The sequence below is a fragment of the Xenopus tropicalis genome, chromosome 9 (genome assembly GCF_000004195.4).
Source record: "Xenopus tropicalis strain Nigerian chromosome 9, UCB_Xtro_10.0, whole genome shotgun sequence".
Taxonomy (NCBI): Eukaryota; Metazoa; Chordata; class Amphibia; order Anura; family Pipidae; genus Xenopus; species Xenopus tropicalis.
In genome coordinates, this window is record NC_030685.2 from 14200005 (window position 1) to 14215973 (window position 15969).

Consider the following 15969-nt stretch of genomic DNA (forward strand, 5'->3'; position numbering starts at 1 on the left):
GCAGGCACCTACCAGTGGCCCGTGGGGGGGATGAAGTAGATACAGCTGTGGATCCGAGAGTCAGGGATGCGGCGCTTGCGGTTGATGAGAATTTCCTCCCTCAGGTACTTCTCGTACTGCTCATGTATGTACTTAATGATGGGGTCCCAGCTAGGGTACGAGAACAGAGAAGGAGGGCCCATCATTAATACGCTCAGCCATGCAGAACTGTAACATTCCCACTCAGTCTCTATAGAACACTGGAGTTGCCATAGTGCATAGTGCACATAGCTGATGCCTTTGTATAACACCATAAAAGGTGGTAGTTCACCTTTAAATTAACTTTTAATATGATATAGACATTGATATTCTGAGTCAATTTGCAATTGGTCTCCATTTTTTATGGTATTTAGTTTTTTGTTCAGCAGCTCTCCATTTGGTATTTTACCAGCTATCTGGTTGCTAGGGTCTTATATACACTAGCAACCAGGCAGTCGTTTAAACGAGAGATGGTAATATAAATAGTAGAGGGCCTGCGTAGAAAGATAAGTAATAGAAAAGTAACAATAATAACAATAAAACTGTAGCTTCACAGAGCAATAGTTTTGGGTGCCGGGGTCAGCGACCCCCATTTGAAGAAGAAAGGGCAGAAGAGGAAGCAAATCATTCAAAAACCATAAAAAATAAATTATGAAAACCAACTGCAAAGTTGCTAGGAATAGGGCATTCTATAAAGTATTAAAGGTTAACATAAAGGTTAGTCGCCCCTTTAAGCTGAGGCACGCAGCATGGCAGCTCCCACTCTCACACACACTTACCAGTTCTGATTGTTGATCTGGTCGCCGAATCCCGGCGTGTCGATTACAGTGAGTCTCATCTCCATGCCCCTCTCCTCGACCACTGCAGCAGCAGAACATGGGAAGAGGGAAACAGTGATCAGTGCCCAACCCAGCAATGGCGCCACTAGGGCTGAGGGGTAATCATGGGGCGGGGCTAATTCCTGGCACTATATTTGCCCACAGCCCTTGCCATATGGTACTGTGAATCCTATGAAGTACTTGGTATTGGTAGGAACCCACCTTGGCTGACTGCGTTCAGTTCCACGGTTTTGGGTATGGTGGCGCCGGGAGATTTCCGGATCACTTTGGACTTGAAAAGAGTGTTCACTAGGGTGGATTTCCCCAGACCGCTCTGTCCTGTAGGTGGCGACGAGACGGAAGAGACGCAGGAACAGCAGGAGGGGAAGGTTATAAAGGGGGGACAGGAAGAGGAAACAGAAATACAGCTTTAAGAATATGAGCTACAAGTGGGCCATTGGTCACTATAAACAGAAATGTATAACAATTACAATTAATACTGCCAGTAACAGCAGATAGAAGAGCTGACGGTGGCAGAGCGATGCCTCTGAGGGGAAGAGCCGCCCTGCCAGGAATCAGCCGCTTAATGAGAACCTCTCACACGTTTACGGGAAGTTGGCCAGAAAGGGACTCTTAGCTCCCAACATCTGCACTTGCTTCCTCTCTCTGTTTTACACTCTACAGCAGATTGTACCAGGGGCACAAGCAACACTGAGAGACGTGCCAGCCCTGCTTTACTGCACTGAGGTTCTGCTTTACTGCAGCTTCAGGGATCAGGCCATGTGGTTCTGCTTTACTGCATCTATTAAGATCAGGCCCCATGGTTCTACTTAGAGAAGATCAGCCTCTGCAATGCTGCATCTGTGGCCTCTGCAGAATTGCTTTACTGCACCTACAGGGATCAGACTCAGAAGCCCTGCTTTACTGCACCTACAGAGATCAGACTCAAAAGCCCTGCTTTACTGCACCTACAGAGATCAGACCCTGCGGCTCAGCTTTGCAACAGCTGCTGCTTTACTGCATGTGCGGCAATCTGCCCTTGTAGTTCCCCTTTACTGCACCTACAGGGATCAGACTCAGAAGTCCTGCTTTACTGCACCTACGGGGATCAGACTCAGAAGTCCTGCTTTACTGCACCTACGGGGATCAGACTCAGAAGTCCTGCTTTACTGCACCTACGGGGATCAGACTTAGAAGTCCTGCTTTACTGCACCTACAGGGATCAGACTCAGAAGTCCTGCTTTACAGCACCTACAGAGATCAGCCCCTGCGGCTCAGCTTTACAACATCTACAGCTACTGCTTTACTACATGTGCGACAATCTGCCCTTATAATTCCACTGTCTTACTTATAATGTGCCTATACCTTATGTGTGTGTGGGGCATTCCTTCTCTGTCTATTTGCTATTTATCATCTCAAGTACCAATCACATTTATATTCCCACATAAACATAAATATGAACCGCGAATGCTCTGCAGCACAAAAAAAACAATGAACCTTGACAGCACCACATGGTTCTTACCAGGCCAGAATAACTGTAGTTAAATGCATTTTAGGTGACACCTAGAGGAAACATGGCTGCCCCCAGTGTGCCCTATATTCAATAATAATCACCAAAGTCTTTTCAGTTGCCATAAGGTCAATGGACTGCCTGCCCACCAGCAGCGGATACCTACCCACCACCATAATGTTGAACTCAAAGCCATTTTTCATGGCTTTGCGTCTCATCTGGTCCAGCACGGCGTCGATGCCCACGTATCCGATGGGCTCCTGGCCAATGTCGCCGCATCTCTGGGGCTCCGGCTCGGGCCGGGCGAGGTTCTGCTCCTCCATCCTGCTGTGACTGAAGGCTTCCCTGGGGCCGAGCTCAGAGCCTGGGGGGAAAGAGGAAGAAGGAGGAATGAAACCGGCCGACTATAAAAATAAAAAGGAGAAATGTCAAGGCCGAGCACGTGTGAATTAACTCTTGTGTGGGCTCATTAGTAGTAATAAGGAGAACTCAAAAGTAAGGCAACGACTTAGCTAAGGACCACATTTCCCAGCATCCCCTGCTAGAGTAGGTGCCAGAGGTGAGGGAATCATCATGTGCCCCAACAGTCCATGTACAGGTGGTAATTCCAGGGTGCCCTTTGCAAATTCCGCCAACCAGACATTTGCTTGTATTATTCTACCTGCAATAAATTAATCTAAGCTATTGGCTGATTGGCTACTGCACCAAGCAAATTCACTAATATCTTATAGAATCAAGCCAATGGACTGGGCAGATATCTTTCAGACAGATGTAAAAAACCCATTGGGAGAGGGTTCCTACCTCTCCTGACCAATCTGCATAGGCCCCTGCTATGACCCAATCACTGGCCCCGAACTCTTTGCAGCTTACAAATGGGGGTCTAACTATTGCTCTGTGAGTCTATAGGTTGTTTGTTATTGTTACCTTTATTACTTATCGTTCTATTCAGGCCTCTGCTATTTAGATTCCAGTCTCGTATTCAAACCACTCCCTGGTTGCTGAGGTAATTTGGACCCTAGCAACTAGATAGCTGCTGAAACTCCAAACTGCAAAGCCACTGAACAAAAATGGAAAAACCTACAAAAACTAAAAAACAATAATACAGACCAATTGCAAATTGCCTCAGAATATTACTCTTGACATCATACTAAAAGTTAAGAACAACCCCTCTACGGGCATTTCGCCTGCCATGGGCACCCTGGTAGTCACAACGCCCCCATCCCCTGCCCTAGTACCATCTACACGAACAAGCTTGCCAGTAGCAGAGGGGGCTGCCATGCAGACCAGCCGGGCCCACCACTGCATAGCAGGTATCAGATATAGAGCCTTCTGAACCCCCAGCATGGACATGGTTTGTTGTCTGCTGAGCATGCTGGGAGCTGTAGTTCCACATATCCCTGATATACACCATCACAGGTCAGGTGACTTACACTTGTGGCCCACAGAAGTGTAAGGAGGGAGACTGCTGCCAAACCCTCTCTGGTTTCATTCTGACTCCCGCAGCTACTCATTTCCCCTCCCTGCACCACGTACCTCTTCTTCTAACCGTGCTAAGCTGGGACCAGACTCTCCTGTCCTCTCCTTTCCTTTCTACATGGAGCCCCCGGTGCCCCCTTGGGCAGTGTCCCACCAAACGGTGCCGGCCTGGAGATGCTGGGCTGCCGTACGTGATGCCTGTATGTTCTAGCTGGGAAGCTGGACTCTCTCATCCTCTATCTCTATAGGAGCCCCCCAGTGGGACCAGACAACAAAGAAAGACCCTACGTTACAGCCACACGTGACTCGAATTGAAATGAGTAACCCTTTCAGAGCTAAGAGAGGGTTCATTATGCACACAGTGCCCAGCCCCCCCCACTTGCATGGTCAACGCCGGGGTCCCACTCAGTAGACAATAAAACTAATCAATGGCCTGATTGGCTGGGTGCTCCTAGAATAGAGAAGCAGCCAGTGAGCTGCTACTTGTGCTTCAGGGCTTGCAACTTCATTACTGCACTAATTGTTACCCTGTTGCCCAATGAAAGGGAACCCTCATTAGCTGGTGAATAGGAGTTTCCGCACTCCAAAGCCATACGAGCAGTGTGATTGGCTGCTGAGGACACTGACCCTAGTGCTGATAGTTAGAGTGTCAGCTCCACTGGGGCAGGGGCTAATGTCAGTGATGGCCAGTCTGCCCGACGATAAGAATAAACCCAATCCCAAATTCTCTCCCATGAGAATCCTCCCTACTTACAGCCAGGTCAGTCATCTCACTATTCCTTACTCATTCCTTACCCATGCCTTACTATTCCTATTCCTTACTCATTCCTTACCCATGCCTTACTATTCCTATTCCTTACTCATTCCTTACCCATGCTTTACTATTCCTATTACTTACTCATTCCTTACCCATCCTTTACTATTCCTCCCTTAGCAGGGTAATGAGCATGCCGGCTGGCTAAGGCTGCTGGGAGTTGATGGCTGACCCCGTCACAAGGAATGGCTGCTGTTTGTGTTGAACCCAAGCAATGCCAATGCTGCCCATGCACGGGTGGCTAATGTGGGGCACTAAAGTCGGCTCTGCCCGGAACCCCCTAGGGTTTAGCGCCCCGCTATCAATAGGAGCACCTGTGGGAGACACATAGAGGAAGACGGGGCCCAGCACACCCCTGCTCCATGAGAATAGACTCCATTCAACAGATGGAAGGAAACAAAGGAGGAGAGGGGTCCGGGGCTGGGGCTTTGTGTACACTCACAATACAATGGCTTTCTTCTGCTGTGCAATCTAAACAGGGGGAAGAAAGGGAGAGAGGGAAAGGGGCTGACCCTCAGCAGATCCGAAACTCCAGTACAGGGGTCTCTGGGTCAACTGTAGCCCCCAGACGTTAATCCTTTCACTGCCGGAAGGGGATTTGTACTTCCCAGAAAGCTTTCCTGCAGCGGCTTGCTAAAGTAGGGGCCTACACTTTATACATGCACAATGATTCTCCAATGGGATCCTCCCTACTAGCTGTCCTATTCCAGCGGGTTAGCACTGACCCTATTAAGAGCTAATTGTTGGCATAGGTGTCCATATCAAGCAAACATTTACTTATTTGGCAGAGGAGCCATTATGGCCAGTTGTTGTACTACAGCTCTATTTTGTTTTCCTGCCATACCCAGTTGTATCCAAAAGGGGGCACCATGGTTCAGATTTATTCCTAAAGGGAACACGTCTGTAACCACAAATGCAACCTGGGTTGAACCGTGAGCGCGGTTGATCTTACACACAGGCTGTACTAGGTAATGGTAAGTATGGCAGCGCTATAGTGCAACGAGTCTCCAAGCCCACAGCATGCCATTATTTTAGTGCCAAGAGGAATATTCATACGTTTTGCCTCTGCTTTCTATTTGTTCTACACCCAATAAATTACATTTAAAAGAAAGGGGTGATGCTGAAGAAGTGGAGTCAGTTCAGGACATGCATATGGGAGCGAATCCTTGTATAAACAGACGTAGGGGCTCAGACTATAGAGAAAGAACAGATATGGTTTCCGCACTCACATGAAAGGGCCACAGCATGTCATTTTTATGATAAATTCCTTGTTAGGGACTTGTACACAGAACAGAAACTGCCGTGTTCCTTCCCAGAGGGGCTGCCTACCAATTCCCTGATTTAAACACTCCCCTCTAGCTTTCTATAGTAACTGGTCCAAGCTTAATTACAGATGCAAAAAAATTAACCAATGGGAAAGCCAATCATCCACATCCATGAGAAGGGAGATCCTCAAAAATGGTTCTGACCAGACTGGGGTGATCCAAAACCCCATTGTAGCATCTAACCATTTGGTTTCCATCTCCAAACCCTCAAACAGGCGTCTGAGCAGATAAAATAAAGTAGAAGTTTTCTAATTTTGAAAATCTTCTGCACTCGGGGAGAGAAGAGAGGAGGATAAAGCCCCATAATTCAAGGCAGCCGAGTTTTTAGGCACCCCAGAAAATGGCAGCATTCATTAGTACCCCAGGCCATGTGGTATGAGATAAGCAACTAAATCACCAACTCTACCTTCCACTTTTTTTCACAACTTAGCTTTGGTGCTGCCCACATTATTAAGTCACTGACTATGAGCATGCTCAGATCAGCTGGCAGTGATCCAGTTGCAGAACAGGCATATAAAAAGCAGCTTGCACAATAGCCAGCCAATAAAGAGATAAGGAAAAGCCAGACATTGCTAGTTGAGTGGAGGTTAATACAAAGCCCATTAGACTTGGGGAGAGAGCTGCCTGGGAGCCGGTGTGCAGGTCGTGCATGAGTGCCCATTTAGTTTGCGTAACACCTATTGTTCTAAAGGAGATGTAGCACTTTTGTGATGTACATGGGTGCTTGCACCTGTCAGCACAGGTTGTAACATCCTGGAAACCACAGCATGGCCACCATGGAGCAAAGGTGCAAACAGAATGGTAAATAAAGCTCCTCTACACAGCCCATGCAAACTTCAAAGCCTGCATTTAGGTGGTCATGGGTGTCGGCCCAAAATAAGACTTTACCATGAAGATTCTTTATTGACAGAAGTGGGTGCTGATTGGCACATACTTTTCTTTCCCACATGCTTATAGGATCTCAGTAAATACTAGAAAACTTGACCCACATACACTTCTTTAAGATGTTTCCTTTGCGCTTATGCTTTCTACAACACGGGGAGATGAAAGCACAAGCAAAGTTTAGCACTTGCGCCCATTACAAGGTGGGGCAGGAAAGTCACACAGTTCACTTGTCGCCCTACACAGCCTATTACAGCAGTGAGCCAATAGCAGAAGGCCAAAGTGCCAGGGCAGGGCAGGTAGGATTCTGACTGGTTAGTTGGTATGCATGCTTAATTGCAAACAGAATCTTCATAGCAGTGACACAAATAGAGATAAAGAATCTGAATTTTTTGTTGCCCAGGGACTACAGCAACATGGTGGCCTGCCCTTCTGCAACTGGGGTCTCACTGATGGAATTGGTAACTTAACCTCAGGGTGAGCAAGCAAGATGGCCACACCGCACAATAAATTGGCTCATATAATGGGTATTTACACCTTTCTTTCTTTGGTAATAGTTCAACTTTTGATGATTACTTGTGAAACCTGTGATGCCAGTGACACCTGCAGGTGAGGTTAGGTAGTGCAAGCCACAGTTGCAACAAAACATTCCATGAAAACTTGTATTCTGATCCATTCGATTACACTGTGCAGAACAAGAGAGCAACAGCAGAGGATTCTGGGAATGCCACAGGACAGTGCAGAACAGGGTCCCAGGTGTACAAGGGGCAGGCAGGATTCCTATTGGAGGATCCTCTTGCATTAAAGGGGTTGTAACCCCAACTATAACATTGTCACACTGCACCCATATAGTTTTGCTACAGAAGTTGCTGAAAAATGAGAGTTCTACTGACCAATGTCAGTGCAAGTGAACTGACCAATGAGAATGCTGATTCCCAGCACTATGATCTTACAAATAGAGATAATTATGTCATTTTTTTCTTTAATATATGACACAGGAATCAGACATGGGGATAACAGACAGACTTGTTCAGTGCTGGGAAACTGTGCTTAATGCTCCCAACTCCAATTGCAGGAACAGAGAACATGGCGGCAGATTTACACAGATCAGCTGGGATTCTCATTGGAGCATTTCTTGCATTTTAAAGGGATTGCTGGCTGTTGCCATTTGGGGAAAAGTGTTATTGTGTAATATTGCTTTACGAATTCCACCCTGATATCCCCGTACTACAGCTCCCAGCATGCCTCTCCCTTTATTATATGTTACATTATTCTGGGATTTGTAGTCCAGCAACAACTAAGTACAGTTTGGTTGAGCAGTGCAGTGCAGCAGGGTTTACTTGCCCTTTAAGTGGGCCACTAGCCCTGAAGACCTGAGAAAGAGTTCTTTTAAACACTGGCCCTTTAAGACTCCATCTCTGATGTTGCTGGACTACAGCTCCCTGCATGCCTTAACCTTTGCACAGCCCAGCACAATGGGGCTGGAGAAACAATGTTATAAAAGGTTTATGTTGCCTTTAATAAAATCTGGCCCAATGGTATCACCGGCTAGCATACACTCAATACTCCAACTCCATTAGATAGCAGAAGGAATGGATACGCAGCCAGATGCATGAACTCCTGTTGGGGCCCTCCTGTCCGGCCTCCAGCACGTGCATGGTCTGATAAATATCTCACATCTGGAAAATGGGCTTACGTCTGATTGGCTGGCTTCTCAAGGGCTAAATGTGACAACAAGTGACCTTATTATTAAGTGTAGAGGAGGGGAGACACCCAGAATGTGCACTATTGCCCCCAATAACCAAAGCACAGACGCCTTTCTATTGGTTATAAATCAATATACAGCGGGGATGTTTCTGCGCAAGTGAAGCTATCTCCAGAAACATCATATATTTCCCAGCAATTGCAGATGACAGCCATGTTTATAATATCCTGTCATAGAAAATATACACTTCTGTAACTCCAGGGAAGAAGTGTGGGGGGGGGGGGGGGGAATATAGACGAATGGCAGCTTTTTTCTGTTTAAAACACATTTCAGCAGCCCCTGTTCCCACCAGCTTGAGCGAACGCAGCCCCCGTGTAACAAAGGAGAGGTCCTGTCTGCCCGTAGCTCGGCTAATATTTATTTTATCCAGGCTACAATTCGGCGTGGGCCGCTCCGGCCTAGGCTTGTTATATAAACAGAATATCACGGTGCCATACACAGGGAAATCACTGCTAATGATAGTGCCCTGACATTCACATAATAAGCTCCTATAGACACATATTCAGCAGGCTGGGGGTAATTGTGCTCCCAGCAATCAGAGGCTATTCCTTCCAACTCGGAGCAGAATCTCTCTGTATGTACAGGGGGATTAGCACTGCCCTACCCTAATAATTCCCTACCCCTCCTGTCATTACCCCCCAACCTCCAGCCAGACCTTCCCTTTCCCTCTGTGTTTACATGAGGCAGCTCTGTGTCATTATCCCACTCACACCCATTCAGTTGTTCCAGGAAGCAGCGCCCCCCCATACACACCCTTCTTGGCCTCTGACCCCCCCTTCTCTCCATTCACAAAAACACTTTGGTCTTCATCAGGCCAAAGCTGGGGGGAGCCTGACAAGGTTCCTTACAACCCCGCCCCCTCCTCGGCCCCTTCTGCCTATATACAGGGAAGCCATGCCGGGCTCTCTAGCAACTGGGGCAACAGTTGGCCTATCTATCTATCTATCTATCTATTTATCTATCTATCTATCTATATGTCTGTCTATCTAACTATCTATCATCTCTCTGTCTATCTAATCTATCAATTATCTATCTATCATCTCTCTGTCTATCTAATCTATCTATCAATTATCTATCTATCTATCGATCTATCTATCATCTCTCTGTCTATCTAATCTATCAATTATCTATCTATCTATCTATCTATCTATCTATCTATCTATCTATCATCATCTCTCTGTTTATCTAATCTATCAATTATCTATCTATCTATCTATCTATCTATCTATCTATCATCATCTCTCTGTCTATCTATCTATCAATTATCAATCTATCTGTCTATTCTATTAACCAATTGCAACTCAGGAGTAATAACGCAGATATTACACTGAAAGCCTGTCTGGTTGCTCTTGGTTCATCTCTCTATCTATCAATCTATCTATCTATCTATCTATCTATCTATCTATCTATCTGTCTCTCTATTCTATTAACCAATTGCAACTCAACAGTAATAACGCAGATATTAAACACTGAAAGCCTGTCTGGTTGCTCTTGGTTCATCTCTCTATCTATCAATCTATCTATCTATCTATCTATCTATCTATCTATATCTATCTGTCTCTCTATTCTATTAACCAATTGCAACTCAACAGTAATAACGCAGATATTAAACACTGAAAGCCTGTCTGGTTGCTCTTGGTTCATCTCTCTATCTATCAATCTATCTATCTATCTATCTATCTATCTATATCTATCTGTCTCTCTATTCTATTAACCAATTGCAACTCAACAGTAATAACGCAGATATTAAACACTGAAAGCCTGTCTGGTTGCTCTTGGTTCCTTGGCAAGCCAGGCTTTGGGTTGAGTGACTGGATGACATTAAAGGGAAACTATACCTCCAAACACTGTAGGTCTCTATAAAGATACACTGCATAAAGCAGCTCATATGTTAAACCCTGTTTCATCTAAATAAACCGTTTTCAAAATATACTTTTTTAGTAGTTTTGGGTAATCCATTTTAAGTACTAAGGGATCATACGATTCACAATGGGCAAAGTTCTGCCTTTAGCTCCCATATCACTTCCTGTCAGCTGATCTCTGAGGGAGCACACAGCCCATCACTAAATGGCGGCTCAAGGGAAGGATGTACATGGGCAATATTTACTGATATATATATATTCCAGATTCTTTAATAGGCCACTTAATAAGATCTAAACTATCTTTTGGTTAGGTATTCATTCTGTTTTCACACACACGGATGGGCAAACTAATCATATAGGGCCCTATCATTTCCTGCTCAGCTAACATTGCTATATGCACCAATGAGGGGCACTGCTGACACTGCCGCTGGAAAAGAAAGTGTAGAAAGGAAAATGGACAGCTACCCCCCCCCCCCCCCACAGCTTTCACTAAAGGGTTAAAAACAGTAAAAAAAGAAAATGTCAAAACAGCAATGAAAGTGTCTCTAGTGCAGCCCAGTATTGTGAGCAAAGTGCCCTGGGGTTAGTGAGAGACACACGAGCAACCAGATTCCACATGGGGGTATGAAGTTGCTAATGTCATAGAAGAGAATATTGACTATAGGCACACCCACTTTTCATTCACTCCTCCCATTATGCAAATACATAATTCCATTATATGGGAAGAGAAACATCATTGAAGATAAAGGATAGCTCTTCTTAGCTCATATGAACAAGCAGTATGGCAGCACAAATTAACATATAGAATAATATCTATCATCTCTCTCTCTGTCTATCTATCAATCTATCTATCAATCTATCTATCTATCTGCCTATCTATCTATCAATCAATCTATCATCTATCTGCCTATCTATCTATCTATCTATCTGCCTTTCTATCTATCTATCTATCTATCTATCTATCTATCTATCATCGATCTACCACCTATATTTCTGCCTATCTATCTATCTATCTATCTATCTATCATCATCTCTCTCTCTCTCTGTCTATCTAACATCTATCTTTCTGCCTACCTATTATTATTATTATTATTATTATTAACGTTTATGTATGTATGTATGTATGTATGTATATCTTTATTTATTTATAAAGCGCCAACATATCACGCAGCGCTGTACAATAAGTGGGTTACATACATTGGACATACAGAGTAACATATAAAGCAATCAATAACCGATACAAGAGGGGAAGAGAGCCCTGCCCAAAAGAGCTTACACTCTACAAGGAGTAACATATAAAGCAATCAGTAACCGATACAAGAGGGGAAGAGAGCCCTGCCCAAAAGAGCTTACAATCTACAAGGAGTAACATATAAAGCAATCAATAACCGATACAAGAGGTGAAGAGAGCCCTGCCCAAAAGAGCTTACACTCTACAAGGAGTAACATATAAAGCAATCAATAACCGATACAAGAGGGGAAGGGAGCCCTGCCCAAAAGAGCTTACACTCTACAAGGAGTAACATATAAAGCAATCAGTAACCGATACAAGAGGGGAAGAGAGCCCTGCCCAAAAGAGCTTATCTACCACCTATTTCTGCCTATCTGTCTATCTATCTATCTATCTATCTATCATCATCATCTCTCTCTATCTAACATCTATCTTTCTGCCTATCTATCTATCTATCTATCTATCTGTCTGACTATCTATCTATCTGCCTATCTATCTATCTATCTATCTATCTATCTATCTATATGTCTGGCTATCTATCTATCTATCTATCACCTATCTATCTGCCTATCTATCTATCTATCTATCTATTTATCTATCTGTTTGACTATCTATCTATCTATCTGCCTATCTATCTGCCCTGCCCAAAAGAGCTTATCTACCACCTATCTTTCTGCCTATCTGTCTATCTATCTATCTATCTATCTATCTATCATCATCATCTCTCTCTATCTAACATCTATCTTTCTGCCTATCTATCTATCTATCTATCTATCTATCATCTATCTATCTATCACCTATCTATCTGCCTATCTATCTATCTATCTATCTATCTGCCTATCTATCTATCTATCTATCTATCTGCCTATCTATCTGCCCTGCCCAAAAGAGCTTATCTACCACCTATCTTTCTGCCTATCTGTCTATCTATCTATCTATCTATCTATCATCATCATCTCTCTCTATCTAACATCTATCTTTCTGCCTATCTATCTATCTATCTATCTATCTATCTATCTATCTGCCTATCTATCTATTTATCTATCTGTCTGACTATCTATCTATCTATCTATCTATCTATCTGCCTATCTATCTATATGTCTGTCTGTCTGGCTATCTATCTATCTATCTATCTATCTATCATCTATCTATCTATCTATCTATCTATCTATCTATCACCTATCTATCTGCCTATCTATCTATCTATCTATCTATCTATCTATCTGCCTATCTATCTATCTATCTATCTATCTATCTATCTATCTAACATCTATCTTTCTGCCTATCTATCTATCTATCTATCTATCTATCTATCTATCATCTATCTATCTAGATTACATATTTCTGTTTGAGTTATGCTTCTCTGCTTCTCAGACCGGGAAGTTTCCTTTTGCTCGTTGCTGCTTTTTATCAAGATCTGAGTCTCATTTTATCTCTTATCAGATGTGGGAAAAGAACATTGGGGTTCCGTACAAAGCGCATGCCGTGTGCTTGGGCTTTAAACCCCGAGGCCTGAGCCAAACAGCCTAAAGCCGACAGCAGAGACATCTGCTCTAACGAGCGCCGCCAATTACTGATCAGGCAGCCAATTATTCATAGGATAGGCAGTTACGGGGAGTACAGCCAGTTACTGATTGGGGAGCCAATTACTGGTTGGACCCTGACTACAGCCCCCATATAATGGAAATAATGTATGTAATTCAACCTGTGGCACTTACTGGAGAACCCTGCAGTCAGGCACTTACTGGAGAACCCTGCAGTCAGCCACTTACTGGAGAACCCTGCAGTCAGCCACTTACTGGAGAACCCTGCAGTCAGCCACTTACTGGAGAACCCTGCAGTCAGCCACTTACTGGAGAACCCTGCAGTCAGGCACTTACTGGAGAACCCTGCAGTCAGGCACTTACTGGAGAACCCTGCAGTCAGCCACTTACTGGAGAACCCTGCAGTCAGCCACTTACTGGAGAACCCTGCAGTCAGCCACTTACTGGAGAACCCTGCAGTCAGCCACTTACTGGAGAACCCTGCAGTCAGCCACTTACTGGAGAACCCTGCAGTCAGCCACTTACTGGAGAACCCTGCAGTCAGCCACTTACTGGAGAACCCTGCAGTCAGCCACTTACTGGAGAACCCTGCAGTCAGGCACTTACTGGAGAACCCTGCAGTCAGCCACTTACTGGAGAACCCTGCAGTCAGGCACTTACTGGAGAACCCTGCAGTCAGGCACTTACTGGAGAACCCTGCAGTCAGGCTCTCACTGGGGAACCCTGCAGTCAGGCTCTCACTGGGGAACCCTGCAGTCGGGCACGTACTGGAGAACCCTGCAGTCGGGCACTTACTGGGGAACCCTGCAGTCGGGCACTTACTGGAGAACCCTGCAGTCAGGCACTTACTGGAGAACCCTGCAATCAGGCACTTACCGGGGAACCCTGCAGTCAGGCTCTCACCGGGGAACCCTGCAGTCAGGCTCTCACCGGGGAACCCTGCAGTCAGGCTCTCCCTGGGGAACCCTGCAGTCAGGCTCTCACTGGGGAACCCTGCAGTCAGGCTCTCACCGGGGAACCCTGCAGTCGGGCACTTACTGGAGAACCCTGCAGTCGGGCACTTACTGGAGAACCCTGCAGTCGGGCACTTACTGGAGAACCCTGCAGTCGGGCACTTACTGGAGAACCCTGCAGTCGGGCACTTACTGGAGAACCCTGCAGTCGGGCACTTACTGGAGAACCCTGCAGTCGGGCACTTACTGGAGAACCCTGCAGTCGGGCACTTACTGGAGAACCCTGCAGTCAGGCCTGGCCCCTACACAAATAAGTCAGCACATGTAAGTTTAAAAGCTCCTTTAATTGTCAGCAGTGACATCATGATGGGCCCACGGGCCACACGGAGCAGATAAGGTGACTGCGCTCAGCTACAGACCTGGGATTAGGGGACTGAGACCAAGTCTGTACATTATTGGTTCTGTCCGCCCTTTGCTGTTACGTTACAAACCTAAATGGAACCCATCCCTTCCCCCACCCTCTCAGCCTTCCATTTCCCACCTGGACATTCTCTCTGTGTGTTTATTCCCCACTAACAGAACTGCCTGGAGTCACTCCCAGGCCCAAATGGACTTTTGCTTTAGAGAATCTGTGGGAGATGTGAATGGAAGTGCAGAGGCGCCTGAACTGGGATGTGGCCAGCAGCGCGTGGGAATAATACTGGCCAACTCCGCCGGTAACCCCCACATAGTGGCCTTCTGCATCAGTCTGCCTGCCCCTTACTCCTTACTCAGTATTTCCATTTACAACAATGCCAGGCAGTGCAACCAAAATTAGCTTCCCCTTGTTACAGAGAAACTTACAGTAATGCCCAGCGGTGCTACAAAATTAGCTTCCCCTTGTTACAGAGCAACTTACAGTAATGCCCAGAAGTGCAATGAAATTAGCTCCCCCTTGTTACAGTGTAACTTACAATAATGCCCAGCAGTGCAACAAAATTAGCTCCCCCCTGTTACAGTGTAACTTACAATAATGCCCAGCAGTGCAACAAAATTAGCTCCCCCCTGTTACAGTGTAAATTACAGTAATACCCAGCTGTGCAACAAAATTAGCTCCCCCTTGTTACAGCGTAACTTACAGTAATGCCAGGAAGTGGAACAAAAATTAGCTTTCCCTTATTACAGAGCAACTTACAGTAATGCCCAGCAGTGCAATGAAAATGAGTCCCCCCTGTTACAGAGCAATTTACAGTAATGGCCAGCGGTGCTATGAAAATGAGTCCCCCCTGTTACAGAGCAATTTACAGTAATGGCCAGCGGTGCTATGAAAATGAGTCCCCCCTGTTACAGAGCAATTTACAGTAATGCCCAGCGGTGCTATGAAAATGAGTCCCCCCTGTTACAGAGCAATTTACAGTAATGCCCAGCGGTGCTATGAAAATGAGTCCCCCCTGTTACAGAGCAATTTACAGTAATGGCCAGCGGTGCTATGAAAATGAGTCCCCCCTGTTACAGAGCAATTTACAGTAATGCCCAGCGGTGCTATGAAAATGAGTCCCCCCTGTTACAGAGCAATTTACAGTAATGCCCAGCGGTGCTATGAAAATGAGTCCCCCCTGTTACAGAGCAATTTACAGTAATGCCCAGCTGTGCTATGAAAATGAGTCCCCCCTGTTACAGAGCAATTTACAGTAATGCCCAGCAGTGCAAGGATATTGCCTTCCCCATGTTCCAGTGAAGTGTACATGACACATCACATGTTCTATAAAGGTGAGAAAACCCAGAGCAGGGC

The 15969-nt window shown here is 45.4% G+C and overlaps 1 protein-coding gene across 3 annotated transcripts in view; it reads right to left on the reverse strand.

Annotated features, from left to right (window-relative positions):
* septin12 (septin 12) overlaps positions 1-15969 on the reverse strand; it is a 75071-nt gene that overhangs the window by 6736 nt on the left and 52366 nt on the right. The window contains 5 exon segments of one of the 3 annotated variants that reach the window (NM_001030371.1): positions 13-150; positions 798-879; positions 1059-1175; positions 2513-2710; positions 3880-4013. In NM_001030371.1, the coding sequence (NP_001025542.1) occupies positions 13-150; positions 798-879; positions 1059-1175; positions 2513-2669 (494 nt within the window). In that variant the 5' untranslated portion in view covers positions 2670-2710; positions 3880-4013. 3 annotated transcript variants of the gene reach the window in all.